This window comes from Brassica napus, chromosome A5 (assembly GCF_020379485.1).
Source record: "Brassica napus cultivar Da-Ae chromosome A5, Da-Ae, whole genome shotgun sequence".
Taxonomy (NCBI): Eukaryota; Viridiplantae; Streptophyta; class Magnoliopsida; order Brassicales; family Brassicaceae; genus Brassica; species Brassica napus.
Genome location: NC_063438.1, coordinates 6,701,293 through 6,720,956, shown reverse-complemented (window position 1 = coordinate 6,720,956; position 19,664 = coordinate 6,701,293). Strand labels below are relative to the sequence as shown.

The following is a 19,664-nucleotide window of genomic DNA, read 5'->3' as shown; positions in this document are numbered from 1 at the left end:
AAGCAAAGAAAATGAAACATTATCCTGAGATTATACAGTGAAATCTCTATAAATAAATTAATAATGTTGAAACTATACCAAAACTATAATTTTTTTTATTAATTTATAGAGATATTAATTTATCGATATACTAATTGAATCAAAAACTCAATTTGAAACTATAAAATTATATTATTTTATAAAAATTTATAATGTATATTAATTTATAGAGTATTAGTTTAAAGATGTTATACCGTAGTTCTTTTTCCGGAGGTATAGTTTTTTCTCAAAATTTAGTTACACTTCTGTAAATGCCATGTCATATGACAGTGAGTCAGTATCATGCGAAAAAGACTATTTTTAAAAACTAAAAATGCTCCATTTCCGAGATCAAGTATTAATATGCAAACTACAGATTCTAGATTTTTCTCTGGTCTAATTTCTGACATAGCTGGACTTGTATAAAATGATTTTTTTTAAAGGTATTTGGTAGTTTTGAAGCTTGGCCAGGCCTACAAATGAAGAAAGTTTATACGACCATTGAAAAAATCGTATAAATCTAAAGAGAATATTTCATTTAAATTAATATAATAATAAAAAAGATGTAAGAGAAGAGAGTGTGATTTTAATCTTAAAACTTTTTAGAATCTAATTAAACCCCCCCCCCCCCCCCCCCCCCCCCCCAAACAACTATGTGGCATTTGTTAAGTAAGTCAAAATTTTGTTGCATAATTAAAAATATATAATTTTTTTGAACTTTTTAAAAAACTCAATGGAGTTTACCCGTTTTTTTTTTTTTTTTTTTTTTTTTTTTTTTATTTATTTTGGACATGACCCGAAGTCATGTAGTTTTTTGGTAACCGATTACAGAATTAATGGAGCATATAAAATGAACCATAACAACAATAGGAGAACACTTTCCTATTGAGTAAAACGATCATAACTAGAAAATCTAGCTACGTCTACCACGGTTCCCACGACCCCGATTACCCCGTCCACGGCTTGTGGGTTGAAAATGCATCTCCCTAGCCTTTGTACTTGGTTTAACCGGCCTTTCTCGAAGGATTCTTTTCCCAAGTGGTGTCAAGTAATCCATTGACTCTGTTTCATCAGATTCCACTGTATCTTCTCCTTCCTCCTCCACATTAATCAAGGAGGCAAATTTGTTAGAACCTAAATCAGGTTCAAAGATACAAGCACCATCTCTGGCGCCTGTAAAGATTTTTTGAGAAGTTGAAGCGGTTGATATCTTTTGGGCAAGCTCCGGAGTTGGAGTCTCAACTGTGTCATTGATGCAGATAATTGAAGGAGAGTTACACATGTTCTCAAGTTCTGTGATTGACGCTAGTGAAAACACGTCAATTGTCGGGGAAGAAGATGAAACTACTGTTGTGTTAAGATCTGTGACTACTGGTGAAAGTTCCTCAATCGCAGCAGAGTTGACAAAAGAATCCACTTGGCAGCGATTTAGCTCATCCTCATTAGCAGCAGTTTTGACCAGAGATCCACCTTGGCTTATGGTAGTATTCGTAGCTGAGACAACAACCTCATTAGAGATTGTATTGTTTTGCACTGAAAATACCTGAACCTTCGACGGATTAGTGGTAGGAGTTTCCATTAGAGAAGGAGCATCAACAATTGTAGGAGATGCCAAAACATCGACAACCACCGTTCCATGATCCTTAGCTGGAGTAATTTGTTGAGATATGGACAAACATCTCTTCGCCTTGTGACCAAGATGACCACATTTCTCACACTTGGAAGGAAGCCAAGTGTATTCAACATCGATCATGGAGTAGTTCCCTTGCTTATCCCATGCTGCGATTTTTTGAGGAAAAGGCTTATCAAGCTCAATCTCCACCAAGACTTTTGCTTCTCCTAGCATAGTAGGATCTAGCCATGGCTTGTGAGACAACATCGGTTCTCCTAAACCTGAAGCAATCCACTCTAATGCAAAGATAGAATATAGCTGAGCAGGAATGTTTTTAAGTGTTACCCACAGAGGAATGGAGGTGATTTCTGGAAGAGATAAAGATTCATTAGAATTCCATGCCGCTACAAACATTAAGCAGTCATCAACATGCCACAGACCACGCTCCAGAACCCATTTCCGTGTATTTTCATCCGGAATGTGGAAGATATAGGAAGAATCACTTATCTTCTTGACAAAGATGTAGCATTTTCTACCCCAAATCTTATTTAAAACCGCATGAACCAACCCACCAGATGGTACTAGACAGCGAGTGAACTGACCAACCACATACTCTTTCTGATTTTGCAACCCATTAAGAAGTACATGATTTGGAATTGTTACCTTCGGGGTACCATCTTCCATGTACTCTGGGATAGTCACTCGATGAAGGTTTCTTGACTTCGGATTCAAACGAGCAGTCCAAGGAAAGCGTTTTTTATCAGTTGGAATTGCTTTAGTAGGTGGCGGTATAGCATTGGTTGAAGTATTCCCCGCATTCTCATTACTATAGACCTGTTTTCCCACAGGCTTTGATGACAGAGCAGGCCAATTGACTGGTTCTGGAGGCACGTCGAACTGAGCAATTGATTTCCTAACCCAAGCTAATGGTTTGGCCCAGGCTCCAAGAGGAGCAGCAGGAGAACCAGTCAGCGGGTGTAAATCTGCAGGAGGTTGCAACGAAACATCTGAAGAGGCTTGGAGTGTCGGGGATTCTAGTTCCTTCTGCTGGGTCGGGGATGAAGTAACGGCCATGTCGGTATCTAGAGTTGGAGAACTTTCGGAGTCGGGTCTGTCGATTTGAGTTTGCGCCTCCTTCGCAGTGTCGACGTCAATATCGCCGCCGCCAACATCCTCGTGTTCAGACTGAACCACAGTCTCGACCATGACGAAAGGGCTCAGTGGAAAAGAAAAAGGAGAGAACAGGAGAGGATCCCACCGGCTGTTACTCGATGAGTCACCGGAAGGTGAAGACGGAGACGGCTGAGCCGTCGAGTTTGGGATCGAGATTTTGTTTTCGCTCTCTAGGTCGCCGAAAGAGGGGCGCGTGTTAACAATTCTATTTCTTCGAGTTTACCCGTTGGAAGTGCTCTAATAGTAATAAAATAACAAAAAGTTATAAAATTTATTTCATTCACAAAGATTTTTCAGGACAAATAATGAGAACGAAAGCTGATTCTTGGATTTGAGGATAGATTCTCAAAATGAGGTAGTAAAATATGGTGCGTCCACTTCGTTTTACTTTTAGCAATATGCATGGTCTTCATTGGAACATGTTGGTAAAATTGACTTAGGCATCTCATATAATGCTACGTAAAAATACTTTGTTTTCTCACAGGAAAAGGAACGAAGTAGATATGTTAACTTTGCATGGAAGATGAAATTACGGAGAAGAAGATCAGACCAGCTCAGAAGAGTTGGTTCTTGGAATAACCTTCCCATCGGATAGAACTTGATCTCATTGTATGAGTAGTTGACAAAATTAAAAAGCTAATATAATTCATGACAAAGATGTTGCCTTGTGGCTCTATAAAGGAGGCATAATACATGATGCAATTCTCCTCAAAAAGCTACCTGGATGCTCTTATGAGATGAGAAGCCAGTATGTAACTGGAGTAGAGGGGTTCGGTTCATTCATGCAACCCCAAAGTAACCTCAACACATTACCACACATTGAGAACGAAGACAGCATTTAACATAACCAACTAAAAGCTCCACCACCTCTCCTCGCGGAGAAAATCTCAGAACAGTGGACTCCAAGACCTGAGTGACTATTGTTTGAATATTACAGACTTTAAAAACCTTTTGTCCCGTCTTATCATATGATTTATTTTTAAAAATTGTTCACACTTCTTATATAAAGAGATTGATTGATAGTTTTACATTTGGCTCTAGATTCTTAAATGTGTTTGATTTGGTTTGTTCTCTTCGGCATTGAATCGCATCAGAATTAGTCAAATTAGAAAGTATACACAACGTCAGTCACATGTATCAATCAAATAATACCATTGTATCTAAGATAAGATGAAAACCATGGTAGACAACTGAGAATATTCATTCCGAGAACTGAAACCTAATAACAAAAATACAAAAGCAGTAGAAAGATAAGGGGCTTTAATCAAGACCACATGATATACAAGACAAGAACTTAAGAGCCAGCATCCGCTACAAAGTCCTAAAATCATTGCATAAGCTTCACGTCCTCAACATGGTTCAGAAATATGCGAACTCCAGAAGCCTTCTCAAACGCTCCCATTCCTTGGATTTCAACTCTCTTTATAGCTTCATTGACGAAATTGTAGTAGTGAATATAGAAAGGTTCAGATGAACAGAAGGGCTTAAATACAAATTCATTTGTATCAGTCACTCCAACAAAGTATAAAATCTTCCTTGGAGCTGCGTCCGTCCAGAGAGGAGGTAAATTGAAAATACGTTTGGACCATTCATGTTTTTCAGGGTCTTCTAGAATCCACATCTCAAAACTTCTACTTGTTCCACTAACAACAAAAGACTCTAAGGACCTTACTGAAGCCAATTTACCTTGGAAGTTTATCAGAGTTTCAAAACGCATTCCTCTTTCCATAGATTTAACAAAGCTGAACTTCTCAGATCTGAGATCAAAGCAAATTATCATATCATCAACATTGGAAGCCCCCCTATCAAAGTAATAAAGAACACCATTGATGCATACATATACTCGCCCCGGAGAAGAATGGGGTACGTCGCATTCAATCAATCTCCATGTCATATTAATGTAAGAACCTGATGGTCCACAACGCTGTTAGCATCTAGTATTGTCACTGACAACACCTTGTATTGACGAGATCGATAGGGATATTCAGTAGTAATACGTCAGAAGTAAGTTGTGAGCTGCGTCTGGTTTGAGTATCCTCCGAGACCATGTGCCGCAGTAAATCCATGGTGGAGGGAGACGCTTGCTTCTTCAATCGTATGATTGATTAACCCATCCCACTGTAAATAAATATGAAAGGTACACTTCGTGCCGTTTTGGTTTTATTGAAACGACACACATGATATCAGTTTGCGTGTCGTTTGTACATGACAAAACGGTGCAGCGTTTTTGACTTCAAAAGTTGAGGGTTTTTTTCTTTAGTTTGGCTTTGGAAATATCTCTGGACTCTGGAGTAGAGGGGTTCGGTTCGGTTCATTCATGCGAATACCATGCATTATTATTATACATTATGATCTTATGTTAAATCACTTCGTAAAAGGAGTGTGAATGTGAATACATCATTGATCTTATGTTTATACCACAATGGAGATACAGAATCATCATTTGTTATTCACATGTCAATTTTCTGCTAAGATATGACAAGATCTTGCGCAAGGGATAATGAAAAGAGATATATATATATACTGATGACTGGAAATCCATAAAACAATTTGATACATATATTTTTAGTAAACATAATCAAACCAAACCGGTTTGGATTGAGTTCAAAGAGAAGCAAGCAGCTTATACATTTGGTAAGGGACCTACTAGTTTGAAGATGATTTTACAGCGCCGTTTTGGTGATTCTTGCCAAGCAATTATCCTTGGGTCTGGTGTGAGGCAAAAACATCACCGGACAACCAGGATTGCTCCTCTCCACCCTGCATTTGGAAAACAAAACATTATGAATCTGCAGCTTATAGTGAAGAGTTTTAGAAATATAAAGCTAAGCTATATGCAAACATAGAGAGAGAGAGAGAGAGTTACCGGTATTTGAGGAGGAAGTGATGAAGAAAAATGGAAATCTCGAGCTTGGCAAGATCGTTTCCTGGACAGAGATGGCTTCCTAAACCAAAAGGAAGGAATGTGCCTGCCTTTGGTGTGTATCCCTGTACAAAGAACCAGACCATGTTTCAGTTTCTTTCGACGAGAGTTTTGTAATTGTCCAACGTACGACAACTCTGTTTATCTTTACATACCTCCCATCTTGAAGGATCAAATTTTTTTGGATCAGGGTAGATCTCAGGATCCAGGTGAACGTCCCTGAACCATGTCAGAACCTTCCAGCCTTTTGGTATGATATAGCCTAAATACAAAAAGAAAACATGAGAAAATGAATATACAAAAAAGGTCTTAAAGATAAATTAACAGTGTTCCATGTAGGTGATGAGTATATACTATGTACTGACCATTCATTTGGACATCACTCTTTGCTTCCCGGAAGGCCGTTAAAGAGAATGTTATTACTCGAAGTGTCTCATCAATAACCTGTTTAAAAATGTAATGTGTAACGAATCATACAATCTTATAAAACCAAAAAAATTGTGTTGCAATGAGGCACCTGAGAAAGATACTCCATCTCACGTGTCTCTTTAAGAGTCAAACTCTGTCCCGGTGCTCTCTTTTTAACAATCCTCTCTTGTTCTTCCTATGATAAAACCAATATCACAAACTCAAGATTGTAAAATGAAATGGAAAAGAGGTATAAAAACATAACTTCTCATATTACCTTTGCCTTTTGTAGAATCTCAGGGTGTTCCTGAAGGAAAATGGTAGCCCACATAATGGTGTGTCCAGAAGATTCATGACCGGCATTAAGATACATTAGCAAAACGTCTATAATCTCCTCATCCTCTAGAGTTCTCCCGTTTTCATCTTTAGCCTCTATTAGATTATCCAACATGTCTTTCTTATTGGTTGATACATTCTGCTTCCTTTGGTTTCTTCTGTTAGTCACTGAGGATTGAAAGGCAGCTACAAGTTTTTTCCTCGCCTGTATAAATTAAAAAACACTAATCCTTTAAGTCCCTAAAACTATGCACAAGAGTTATCAATGTGTAAACTTGTTTGTTTACCTTAAGTGCTTTATGATAAGCAAAGCCAGGAATATTAATAGCCATTGCTCTAACTCCATAGTTAAGGTTAGTATACTCCCTTTCCAATGCATCCATAACATGCTCACTCTCTGTGCTCATAAATATGTACATGATGATCCTAAACGTTAGCTTGCGCACATGAGTCAAGAACTCGATTTCTCCCATCTTGGACCAGTTTTCTAGAGCGGTAACAACAGTTTCTTCAATGTACTTTATGTAGACAGAGAGAGCTTCATGTCCATTGACAGGAGCAGCGGTCAAACGCCTGAGCCGCTTGTGTTCTTCAAAGGAGATACCGATAAATGACTTCTTGCCAATGAGTTCCATGGTGGATTTGGGCCAGCCTGGCTGGAAGCAGTCATCATCTGTTAGAACTTTCCGACAAGTCTCCGGTGTTGTTACTATTACACTTGGGTTCCCAAACATGTGTACTTTATAAACACCGTTATGTCCATACCTGCATCATTGAGCAAACATAGACATGTCTTAGTTAATATGGAGAAGCAAGAAAGAAAAAATAATCTCAACTTTAACCTAGCAATTAATATGGAGAAGCAAGAGGTACCTTGTGATGTAGGTTCTGATGAAGGAATCAGGATCAGATGTTTTGAAAGCTCTAAGAAAGGGCAACATGTTGCCTATGAAAGGCCATCCCAAATCTCCTGGTGGTAGATAGTGTCTCTTCTCCCCAAGTTTGGACTCATAAATCCAAACATTCACTCTCTTCAACAACCATTTAAGAACAAACAATCCCATTACTACCAAAGGTAACCACATCATGATCCAAACCGTTTCAGTCATAGCTTCCCCGTTACAAAGATTCACTCTTTTTCACCTATTGTATCCTCTGGATGTTATATCATTATTCTGAAGATAGATAGATATATAAACACATGGAAAGAGCAAGAAGATATTAAACAACGTTTACCTTGTAGTAAGAGAGTTATTTTCTCTAGAAAAGGAGTTTTCTCTCAGTTTACAAAGAGAGTAAACGGACAAAACCAAGACATCAATGGAACAGTGTTGTTGAGACAAAGACATCACCTAGAACAGTGTTGTTGAGTCTATCAAGGGAATGATACTTATCTAGACTTTAAAACTTAAGAAACTCTGACCGCTTGTTTCTATCTACTTTGTTTGGTTGTTGTTCACATGTATAGTGCAAATTGACCATACTTCCATTTTCCCATTTTAGCTCTATATATCCTTCTCTAAGTATATTACTTTTTTAAGAAAGCAAGTTATTTACCAAAAATATACAAGTTTATACATATTCTTTATCACAACAATCACATTAAAACTTTTATAAAACTAAACAACATACCTCTCAAAATCGTAGTAATTCACAGATACAGAGCCACTGAATTCAAACGCAGACCAAAACTTTGCATGGAAAACTAGTGGAGTAGGAAAGGTGATTGTGGTGGAGAAGAGAGACTGAAAAGTAAATGTTCAGAGGAATACAAAAGCCCCTAAATTGCGGTGAAGAAAACAAAGAGCCACATTCCCAACACAATACATCAAAAGCAAATAATTTAACAGAAGAATCCAAAAAATGGAACAAGGACACATTAACTCCAATGAATATCTCGTGAATGAATCACTAAAAGACGGAAACAACTTTATTTCTTGTGGTTCAGTTTTGCTTTCAAGCGTTACTTTTATTTTCTCTTGTTGCAACTCTTTTGTTTAGCTTCCAAGCAGAATAAATATGGAACCAGCGACAGAGACTAAGTGGCACATACAGAATAAAATAGCATTCATGTTTTAATACTTTGATCAGAAAAAATAAAAAAATAAAATATGAATGGTATTTTATTCATATTTATTTATTTGTAATAAAGATATAAAACATTTAATTCTTGAAGATAAAGTCTGAGGTAGAAGACTTTAAAACTTAAAATCTTTTTTCTTGTTATTCAAAATCGTAGCTCCATAAGTCAAATCAATAACAGTTTGTAAATTGTACTAAAACCCACAAGCTACTTCACTCCAAAACAATAACATATAAAAAAAAACAGAAAGAAATAAGTGCGTTTGCTGTAGCTGTTGCGGCTGTGACTGCGACAGGTTTTCTTCTACTCTATCGGAAACTCTTATCGCAAAACGCTAAACTTTCAAGAGGTTCATATCCTTATCTTTCTCTCACTATAGTCCTCCCTTATGTAAGTAAGTAACTATGATACAATTATTACAAAAGTAGATAAATCTCAAAGAATATTGCAGAAGGAGAATTATTTTCTGCATGACCATTTCTTTATATGTTGTGGAAAGGCCTCAAAATGTAGCTTTCCAAATAGCGTTCTCCGGTTCACCACATCTCCTGTGAACCTCCTTTATGCGATCAGCGGATCTGCAGATACCGCTACATGTCCAGTCAAATGAAGCAACACATATGTTCCCTGCTTGTGCCTTCCATTCACAATCTGCAATTCCCTCTCAAGAATAAGATTCAAATGTTACAATGAGGTAAAGGTTTAGTGTCACTACAGATTTTTGATAGTCTTTTGGTCTCCTTTTAGCTTTAACTTAAAGGAAACATTCTAGTTAAGTGCATAGAGCTAGCTTTTCACTACTCTACAATCATCTGAAACGTATTGAACTGAGTGTAGAAACCAAGAAGGTACCAGGAGGAGTGCCGCAACATAGTCTTCTGTCATCGATATGGGTGACATCAAGACCGATAAACCAAGCACCCAATGTAACATCCTCATTTGCGTATTTGTGCAGAACATGCCTGGAGAAGCATTATATCAACACCAATGAGTTAAAATGAGGTACAAAATACAAGACACACAAAAGAGAAGTTCCAAGTCTTACTGATTAATGGAAATATAAGAAGCCAAGTCTCTTGAAATGGCGTATAGCTGTCCAGTAGCGTGACGGAAGTACTTGTTCCCGTTCTCACCAAACTTCCAATACTCTGGCTCGTGGTATCTAACTCCTCTGCTCCAGAGACAAATACAAAGGTCAGTTAAACCAAAACTGAGAAACTGATTCAAGAAGAAGGAGGCTGAGAGAAGTTGGATATTTACTTTTGAGATAGTACTGGACCAGACTTCATGCAGCCGATATAGACTCGAGGTTTTTTCCTGTGTCTAACAAGAGTTTCTCCAAGAGTTGCTGTTGATATTCCAACAAAAAAAAACTTATTAAAATGGGGAAACTGCTGACTGAATCTTTAACATTTTTTTCTGCTAGAAGGTTTTTGTAGAGCTTACCGATATTTACATGAACATCATCATCTACTTTGATATAGAAATCTGCATCCCACATTGAGAAGGCTGTAGAAAAATATGTTTTTGTTTTGCCTGATAACTCTAAGTATCCTTCAACATGGTCCTGTTAAAAGCATCAGGAATATCACAAATGAAGATAAGAATAACAGCTTTGGCCATCAAAAACTCATGTTAATTTAAGAAAAGAGAAAAATACCAATCTCATGAAATCTCCATGCTTCTTGTCCTCTGCTTCAATGGATCGGTCTAGGATTCCCCCAGCTGTGGCACTAAAGAAGCAAATAACAAACAACACTGGATATAAGGAAACTCATCTCAGAAACTAAGAAAGAACATAGTGATTGATTACATATCTGACATTTATACTAAAATGTTTAAAACTCTTACCTATGACCAATCACAAACCGGATAATAATTCCCTTTTCTTCCTCCAATTTCTTTCTTTTTTCACCTAAACAACCATCAAGTAACATATTTGATATGAGCAAGTTGAAAGATAAAAAGGGAAGCTAGAAAGTGAGTGGTGTTGCCGTGTTGGAACCTTGAGGCATCCAAGTAGTTCGAATAGAATCTCTTCTCTTTCGGCTACTAAAAGCAGTGTTAATCCCCACAACCATCAAATATCTTCTTTTCTTCCCTGGTGATTGGTTCTTCTCCACATCATTAGAAACAGGAGCACCGTTCGTTAAAGACTCCTGAGCTGATCTAGCTGCGGCCAACTCCATCTCTAAGCTTGAAATGGTCTTATCCAATGTCCTGTAAATGAAACAAAAGAAAAAAAGTTTTTAAAACACAGAGACAATTAAGTCTTGTAAGAATCTGTAATTTGATTACTAATATATTTTTTAATCTTACTGTATAGCGTTATGAGTCTTGGAGACTTCTCCAAACAAAACCTGGGGGTCGCGTTTTACTTCTTTCTGGTAAAGCTAAAAAGGATTAAAACCAATCAGGTCATTTTTAAGAAGTCTTCTAACTAACTGAACCAAAAGGAACACATGACCTGACATGACACTTACTGTTTTAGGACCACAGCCTTCGGAGATAAGCTTCAATCTTTCAGCTTCTGTCACGGATGGTCGAGCCATGTCGTTAGACTCTGGAATATTCCACATCCTGTAAAAATTCACACCAAAATGTTTTGAGACAAAAAGATTTGATATAATCTCATGTTAGCTTAAACCAGAGTTATTAAACCATAATCATATAAAGAGATCAGAGTTTGAATTTTTTCCATATCAAGAAACTTCAAATCCGTAGACTAAGGTATGAATTACGTAACGTTATGTTCAAAGAAATAGACTAGAACTGGCTTATAATCGCTTCTTAAGACTTATGGATTGATTTGAAACTATGAGAAACAGAGTATAATACAGATTTAAAAATAAAAGAACTTGAATTTTCAAAAAAAATTAAAGTAATAATACCTATCGGTGAAAAATATCCCGAAGCAGAAACTTGCAAAACAGAGTAGAAACGTCCATTTTCTTGATACGAAGCTTCTAGAGTAAAGATTCTCTCCTTTGATCTTTGGAGACATTGTTTTTTTTTTCCTTCAACAAGACCAGAAGAAGAAGAAGAAGAACAGGGTTCCAAGAAACCAAAAAATATCTATTCCATAAGATGAATCAAGCTCATAAACCAGCTACACACACAAAGGGAGCAGCTCAATCTTCAGAGCTTCCGAAACAAGAATCTGCGATTTCAGAATTAGTACTCTGTAATTTTTTCCATAAGAGATTGTGCTAAAGAGATTTTGGTTCTCTCTCTCTCTCTCTAGGAACAGGTGGCTCTTTAAATTCGCAGGGACGTGAAGTGGAAGAGAAGGGGACGTTGAAGAGAAGGAAGAAGAAGCAATAAGAAGACGACCTCTTAACCGTCCGGTTTACTTATAACTAATTCACGGCTGAAGTTGCCCGAATTTACCCAACTATCCCTATCATACCGTTCTTTATTTATTTCCCAATAAACGAATTGCTCTTTTAATCGCTTTCTTTGAAGAATATATATAAATTAATTAATTTCAGAGAGCTTTTTATTTGCAAAAATTACAAGTAAATAGTGTGTTTTCTGGTGAAAAAGTTATACTAGTAGTTTACTAAAAAACTTTAAAACTAAATCTTGACCCGAATCATGCGTATGAGATTGATGTAGTTGTTAATTATTTATTGAACATAACGTATACAAATAAGTTATTTATATTAAGAAATATATCTTTTTGTGTCTATAGAATTAACAAATATGATCACCACTATATCAGATAGTGTATACGAATTAGTGGTGCTATAAATCTATAATATTTCCAAAATCTGTCTTTCGCCCTTTTGTGTGTGTTTATATTTATATTTAAATCTGTCTTTCGCCTTTTTGTGTGTTTTTGTGTTTATATTTTAAGTGTTTCTAATATTAGATATATCTATATATAATCTGATCATCATAACTTGAATATAGATTTGAGTATATAAATCAATTTTTGGGGATTTTGTTTTGTTTCGGTGTGTAACGTCGGTCGAGGTTGAAAGAATAAAGGCAAAGATGAAAGGAAGCGGTTGATGCAAAAGGTAAGGTGGTCCTCAGCTTTTTCAGCAGATAACACATGATCTTACACGGCACACACATTGATAGGATTCGTTATTTAACTACCTTTCTTTAATTGATGATGAAAATATTAGTTACACCATGAATATCATTTCCATTTACAGCCAAGAAGTCTCTGAGTTGGGGTTTGGATATACCTAATTCCAATAGTAAAGAAAAAGTAAGGGACCATATTCGATCAAAAGTTGGTTCTTTTTCTAAAGTAATCATCATTTGACTTTTGCAAGCTTCTACGGTACTAAAATAAATCTACTTGCTCTCTTGTTGACAAAATAAATGACGTGAGACGATTGGCTTGTCTTGTTTCTTATACTATATGACTTTGCACGTCGGCAGATTGTAGCTAATACTATTATGGTTACAACTTCAAAAGCTCGCAACTATGTAAAAATGATTTGAAATTCACATAAGCCAAATCGACAAAAAAAAATGAATGGGGGAAAAATGAAGTAGAAGAAATGACAAAAATGTCTCGTTCGCTTATGCTTATGTTTATTTTTATTTTCCCCGTTTTAGTTCTATGCTCTTATTTTTTTTCTTGCCAACATTATTAAAATATTTTCTAAATACTTTGAAAAAATCTAGTTTAAATGCTAGCAAATTTTAATTTTACAATTTTCTTTTCACACATTTTTTTGATATAGACCGAGTTACTAGAACCGGCTAGGTAGTATTGAAAAGTAAAGTCCGGTTGGAACGTGTTTATTACAACTGGTTGGAACTTGGTATAGTAGAACTGAGTGGTGATACAAAAGAGTGAGAATGTTGTAGGCTTGTAGCAGAAATAGAATACAATAAATGATACCATAATAGCTATATTAAATAAAAATATCAGTAAGAGAGAGTGGTTACAAAAAAAACTGATTGGTGACAATCATTGTTGTAAACTCTTAACACTCTTTAATTATAAACTTTCTAAAATTAGTTAAACAAAAGAAAAACATTACAATATTTGAGTGGTATGTGTCATCACTAGAATGACTTTTAAAATATTTAGAGAAATAAATTGGTTCATTTAAATATATATTATACTTTTTACTAAACTAACCATAAAATTAATTTGTAATATATATAAATATTATTCTTTCTTTCCTTAAACAAAAAACTAGGGAATTACATTATATGACTAAAATATATATTCCAATTGATTTTGAATAATAAAGATTTGATATAAATTTGTGTATCCTCTTCTTTTTGTTTAATTTATATTATGAAAATAAATTTAACTATTAAATAAATCAAATTTAGATTTTTGTGCATAAAATATTTTAAATTTTTAAAAATGAATATAAATTTTTTTAAAAATAAACTTTCACATTGAAATATTTTGTGGTCAATGGCTTTTTTGAGCAACTGTGGTCAATGACTTAAATGTTTTATAACAAAATACAAATGATCATAAAATCATATGATTATGAAATTTCATTTAATAGATATTTATAATAAAAATATATGTTTTTAATATTGTTTAAATTAAACTATATAATATTTTAAAATATATAAATAATTTGATTTCAAAACTTAAGAAATATGTATTATACTTGAGCTGATGATAAATACATATATTTTTACAATTTTAATTTGATCCAATCATTAAAATATATTTTACATAATTTTACATATGTTTTTGTTACTACATATATATATATATATATAAAATATATATATATATATATATGAAATATCTCTCTCCGCGCATGGCACCGATTATTACCTAGTTTGATATTATAATAGACGCGAGTGAACTGGAAATGGTGATTACTAAACTCATAATAAAGTCGACTTAGGAAATAAAGCTATACACTGTCTCTCTATCAGTTAAGAGCTTAAGATGCACACATAGATGCACACATAGATACAGTGCGGCCCGGTTAGATTTGAAGTCGTACACAAAAATAATCATTGAGGTAGCATGAAATGATTTATCCCATCTATTTGACTAAAACAATTAATTTCTTACTGAGAAGAATAATAGTATAAACATGTGACACATGACTTAAAGCGTCCAAGCCAATGAAACTTATGAGTGATTAGCAACTACTCCCACATGCATTCCCAAGTCGTTTGCATTGCTTTGGTTGGTTAATGAACGACAGTTTTCATTTATATATCACCAAATCATGACTATAGATCATAATTAAATTTAAAAAACGCTATACTCCTCACTTGTTTTTGTGTACCAAGAAATTCACATTTTATTAAATTCTTATACATGCATTTCATTTGCTATAGAAAAGTATATACGAATATTAACTTAGCAATTATTCATCATAATTTTAGAGAAATACCTTTAAACCATATTAACCTTCAGAATATCTTACGATTATCAGTTGAAAGAAAATATATAAAGTGTTAACAATTACAGAATTACTAATATATGTTTATTCGAGCTCTTGTTCAATGATATGATGATTAGAATTTATAATCAAAATAAACTATAATATGGCTTACTTAATTAAGTTTTACCGAGAAGAGCACTTCATCTGACCATGTTTGTTACATAGTATATTTACAATATTGCTCAAACACCTAAACAAGAAGAATCATGTAGGCTTAACATTTCGACCAAAAAAAAGAGGAAGAATCATGTACTTGACGGAGTGACGGGAGGGGTACTTGGTCAAAAATATAACTCCTTTAAATTATAGAAGAAAAAATGCGCTACTGACGGAGTGACGGGAGGGGCACTTGCGAGAGGGGACGGTCGGAATAAAGTACACGTGATGGGGTCTGTCACTTGACATGTGTCGTTATCTAATTGGGAAGTCAGTTGATTAGATATTGCTCAATCATGTGATGCTTTTCCGTTTTCCATCACGTGTCAAGCGTAAAGTAAGAGCACGTGGATGGTTCCGACATCACGAGTTCATGCCACGTGTCATATGATGATGTTAGAACTATTATTTTTGGTCACTTTGTGTGTAAACTTGTATTCCATCTGTTTTTGAACGTAGGATGTTTTAAATTTTTTTAATATTTCAATATATAAGATATTTTCATTTTTTTAGGTAATTTTTACTTTATTAAAAACTATGCAATCAATCATATTTAATAATATATTTTGTAATTTGTTGAATATTATTAATTTATAGTTTTAATGTTGTATTCTAGATAAAAATTAGTTTTTCTTAATATGTGTGTTTTTAATATCATATATTTTAGAACAGAGGGAGTATTCAAAAACAATACCACATGACCTGAGCTCATAAAATCAAAATAGTTCGGTTTCTGCACTTTTTGTTCTATTTTATAGTAACTAGAATTCTTGTCCGCGCTACGCGCGGATTGTACCTTATAAACTTAATTTTACATCTTTATTATTATTATTTTTGAAACTCATTTTACATCTTTATATATTTGAATATTTTATACCATTTTACTTTTCAAAAAATTAAAATGTCTAAGGTAATGTGTAACATATGGTGATCAATTTGAGTTTTCGTTGTGATTTTTTTGAACTGATAAATTTCACTTTGTTTTTTATTTTACATTTATGTAATTTCTCAGCTGTTATTTTTTTGATCTGGTGTTAATTATAAATATATTGAATATTTTAAAATAGGAGAAATAGTATATAATAGTGTTTGGTAAATGTTTCATCCAAAAAATTGTATATCCATCAAATATAAAATATTTAAATTTTTGTTTTAATCCAAATTTTTAATGCTCTTATACTTTGAAAAATAAACTGTTTTAAATTAATAGTTTGATTTGTTTTTTTTAATTTATTCATATCACCATACTACTGAAAACAAATATATAAGTTTAGTTTTATTATATATTTTATGTTATCTCTTCGCTAAGATTTTACTATTTATTTTATAACATTTTTGGAATAAATTATTTGTATATGTTTATACATTATTTGATTTTTAAAAACTATTTGTTTCATCATTGTTTTGTGCCAATTTGAATAAATGATTCATTAAACTTTTTTAATTATATAAGATTTATGAGGACTATTGATTTTTCTTTAAACTGTAGAGAAAGGATTCATGAGGACTATTGATTTTTCTTTAAACTGTAGAGAAAGGATAGAGAAAAGGTATGGGAAGGTGAGGAAAAATATTGGCTGAATAAATGTGGATCATATTTAATCTCTTGAAAATTTGTTGTTTAAAGAAAATAGATTTCGTTGTAATATGATTAGAGAACGGATTTCGACTAAGGTTGGATTTTATTTAAGCTTGTTAAATGTGTAACTTTGATTGGATACAAATATTTTTGCTGATGTGGCATAGCTTAGGAGTCTTTAAATTAGTTTCTTTTATATAGTAGAGATGCCAGTACCACGCTATCCATTTACCATTATTCATCTTTGTTTTTTTCTTTTGGGTTTTAAACTTTTATAGAATTTATTTTGTTTTCAGTGTCATATTTGCTTGCTAGTTTGATTAGCTATTCAGTAAAAGGTTCTCAATCTAGCTTCAGCCAGTTAGCCAAATGTATAAGCATTAATTACTATTTTAATATAAATCCGAGATTCATTTGCGACCTGAAAAAAATAAAGAATGAAGTAAAACCTCCAAGATTGATGGTACTTTAATTTGGTACTCTTTTGGATACATGTTAATGGGACTTATGTCCTAGGGAACACACAAACGTTTTACGAGATGATACATGACAGTCATTAGATGTCATACTCATTTATTTCTGGACCCCTTTTAATAAGTAATTCTTTAATAAAGACTAGAATTCTTGTCCGCGCTACACGCGGATTGTACCTTATAAACTTAATTTTACATCTTTATTATTATTATTTTTGAAACTCATTTTACATCTTTATATATTTGAATATTTTATACCATTTTACTTTTCAAAAAATTAAAATGTCTAAGGTAATGTGTAACATATGGTGATCGATTTGAGTTTTCGTTGTGATTTTTTTGAACTGATAAATTTCACTTTGTTTTTTATTTTACATTTATGTAATTTCTCAGCTGTTATTTTTTTGATCTGGTGTTAATTATAAATATATTGAATATTTTAAAATAGGAGAAATAGTATATAATAGTGTTTGGTAAATGTTTCATCCAAAAAATTGTATATCCATCAAATATAAAATATTTAAATTTTTGTTTTAATCCAAATTTTTAATGCTCTTATACTTTGAAAAATAAACTGTTTTAAATTAATAGTTTGATTTGTTTTTTTAATTTATTCATATCACCATACTACTGAAAACAAATATATAAGTTTAGTTTTATTATATATTTTAAGTTATCTTCTTCGCTAAGATTTTACTATTTATTTTATAACATTTTTGGAATAAATTATTTGTATATGTTTATACATTATTTGATTTTTAAAAACTATTTGTTTCATCATTGTTTTGTGCCAATTTGAATAAATGATTCATTAAACTTTTTTAATTATATAAGATTTATGAGGACTATTGATTTTTCTTTAAACTGTAGAGAAAGGATTCATGAGGACTATTGATTTTTCTTTAAACTGTAGAGAAAGGATAGAGAAAAGGTATTGGAAGGTGAAGAAAAATATTGGCTGAATAAATGTGGATCATATTTAATCTCTTGAAAATTTGTTGTTTAAAGAAAATAGATTTCGTTGTAATATGATTAGAGAACGGATTTCGACTAAAGTTGGATTTTATTTAAGCTTGTTAAATGTGTAACTTTGATTGGATACAAATATTTTTGCTGATGTGGCATAGCTTAGGAGTCTTTAAATTAGTTTCTTTTATATAGTAGAGATACTCTCATGGACATTTCTGAAGTTAAAAAAATTCATGTTAGTAAAATATTACACTGATGCATGTGCCCATTAGTCATAGCATCTGTTCACTGGAGTTCAATCAAAATTTACTTAGATAAACAAACTGACTGGAAAAATTGAATTTGATTGGATCAATGCTATCCAAATTTATTTTAGGGTTTCTTTATTTTATTCCACTTCAGATCTCTCCTTGATAAGTGTTCTCCGGAGCCCGTGGAATCCTAAAATATTTATATGTTTTTTTCGTCTTTCATGGATGCACTACTATTCATTTGTATAATTATCTTAAATTTTATTTATTAATACAAAACAATTTTGAGTTACCATAAACCAATCAGTTCGTATATGCAGATAATATATATAATTTTAAGTATTACGAGCAAGTCAAACGAATCAAATTGAAATCGCATACCAAAAAGTGAAGTAGAAAGCTACGTTACATATGCATAAACATGTGCATGCACATCATACATGTATTTTATATGTATACTATTATTCATACACATGCTCCAATAATTCAGGTGATGTAGAGTGTCATTTAAGTATGTACAACGTACATATGCACCAACGTATGCACAGACTGTCAATTTGTTAAAATCATTCATGAAAGGTACGCCTTGTTCTTTTATGTGTTTTTATTTTATTCTTTTATCCTGATAACCCGGTTACGCTTAATTGATAATGTTATGGAATGTCCATTCTCACCATTCACTAACCAATAATAATGTGTTAACCGGTTTGGTTGTTCAAGTTATTGGCGAGTGAACATAATCAGTTACCTCGTTTACTACACAAACCATGGTAGGTAGTTGAAATTGGTGTTAGTGAATCCCAATATCGAGAAGAACCAAAATTTGTATCAAATTTGGATTATTAAAGCTGTCAAAATAGGTTTACTACGGTAGGTGAGAGTCTAAGAGCACCATTAACGCCATCTCTTAGCGGCGTGTCTTAGGGTAATTAATAATAAAAAAAAGAGGAAAAATGCATTAAACCGAAAGCACGTCTCCTAATTTGGAGCTGGAAGGGACGGTTCCAACGTGTGACGTGGCACAACGCTATTGGCTAGAGGAAAGCGGGAGGAGAATTATTTTCTTTCTTTCTCTCCGTTCTCTTTTCTTTTCGTTTCCTCTGGCGATAAAAATGGTGATTTCTTTGGTTGACGTCTCTATGGGTGTTTCTGGTCGACGATGAAAAACGGCGAGCTCTCAACCGGTGGTGATCCTCGACGAAGGAAACGGCGATTTCTCTCCCGTGGTGGCTATCTCAGACGAGGGAGAGTCGGCGATTGTTTCTCAAGGGAATCGAAAGGT

The 19,664-nt window shown here is 33.6% G+C and overlaps 2 protein-coding genes across 5 annotated transcripts; both read right to left on the bottom strand.

Moving 5' to 3' along the window:
• Positions 1–5,301: 5,301 nt before the first annotated feature.
• LOC106451319 (ent-kaurenoic acid oxidase 2) lies at positions 5,302–8,268 on the bottom strand. Of its 3 annotated transcripts, XM_022719310.2 has the most exons (10): positions 8,103–8,238; positions 7,707–7,822; positions 7,344–7,613; positions 6,758–7,235; positions 6,412–6,675; positions 6,244–6,330; positions 6,092–6,170; positions 5,882–5,988; positions 5,670–5,791; positions 5,302–5,563 (listed from the first exon to the last, which is right to left on the bottom strand). In XM_022719310.2, the coding sequence occupies exons 3-10, from the start codon at positions 7,577–7,579 to the stop codon at positions 5,467–5,469; spliced, it is 1,470 nt and encodes a 489-aa protein (XP_022575031.2). In that variant the 5' UTR covers positions 7,580–7,613; positions 7,707–7,822; positions 8,103–8,238; the 3' UTR covers positions 5,302–5,466. The 3 variants fall into 3 exon arrangements, with proteins under 3 accessions (XP_022575031.2, XP_013748690.2, XP_013748692.2); XM_013893236.3 differs by lacking the exon at positions 7,707–7,822 and having other exon boundaries at positions 7,344–7,645; positions 8,103–8,268; XM_013893238.3 differs by lacking the exon at positions 7,707–7,822 and having other exon boundaries at positions 8,103–8,237.
• A 399-nt stretch (positions 8,269–8,667) lies between these two features.
• Positions 8,668–11,914, bottom strand: LOC106451318 (probable beta-1,3-galactosyltransferase 3). Of its 2 annotated transcripts, none has more exons than XM_013893234.3 (11): positions 11,445–11,914; positions 11,037–11,133; positions 10,873–10,946; positions 10,559–10,773; positions 10,405–10,468; positions 10,214–10,286; positions 10,000–10,120; positions 9,814–9,901; positions 9,599–9,724; positions 9,406–9,515; positions 8,668–9,204 (listed from the first exon to the last, which is right to left on the bottom strand). In XM_013893234.3, the coding sequence occupies exons 1-11, from the start codon at positions 11,555–11,557 to the stop codon at positions 9,056–9,058; spliced, it is 1,230 nt and encodes a 409-aa protein (XP_013748688.1). In that variant the 5' UTR covers positions 11,558–11,914; the 3' UTR covers positions 8,668–9,055. The 2 variants fall into 2 exon arrangements, with proteins under 2 accessions (XP_013748688.1, XP_013748689.1); XM_013893235.3 differs by having other exon boundaries at positions 10,873–10,937.
• Positions 11,915–19,664: the final 7,750 nt, after the last annotated feature.

Excerpts from the sequence above, each read along its gene's own strand:
- LOC106451319 (XM_013893236.3), bottom strand. The coding sequence starts at position 7,579 with ATGACTGAAACGGTTTGGATCATGATGTGGTTACCTTTGGTAGTAATG. Across the intron at positions 6,676-6,757 it reads CTTATCATAAAGCACTTAAG|GCGAGGAAAAAACTTGTAGC; the intron begins GTAAACAAACAA and ends TAATTTATACAG. Across the intron at positions 6,331-6,411 it reads AGATTCTACAAAAGGCAAAG|GAAGAACAAGAGAGGATTGT; the intron begins GTAATATGAGAA and ends GTTTTATCATAG.
- LOC106451318 (XM_013893234.3), bottom strand. The coding sequence starts at position 11,557 with ATGTCTCCAAAGATCAAAGGAGAGAATCTTTACTCTAGAAGCTTCGTA. Across the intron at positions 10,287-10,404 it reads CGGTTTGTGATTGGTCATAG|TGCCACAGCTGGGGGAATCC; the intron begins GTAAGAGTTTTA and ends TTGCTTCTTTAG. Across the intron at positions 9,725-9,813 it reads GGTCCAGTACTATCTCAAAA|AGGAGTTAGATACCACGAGC; the intron begins GTAAATATCCAA and ends TCTCTGGAGCAG.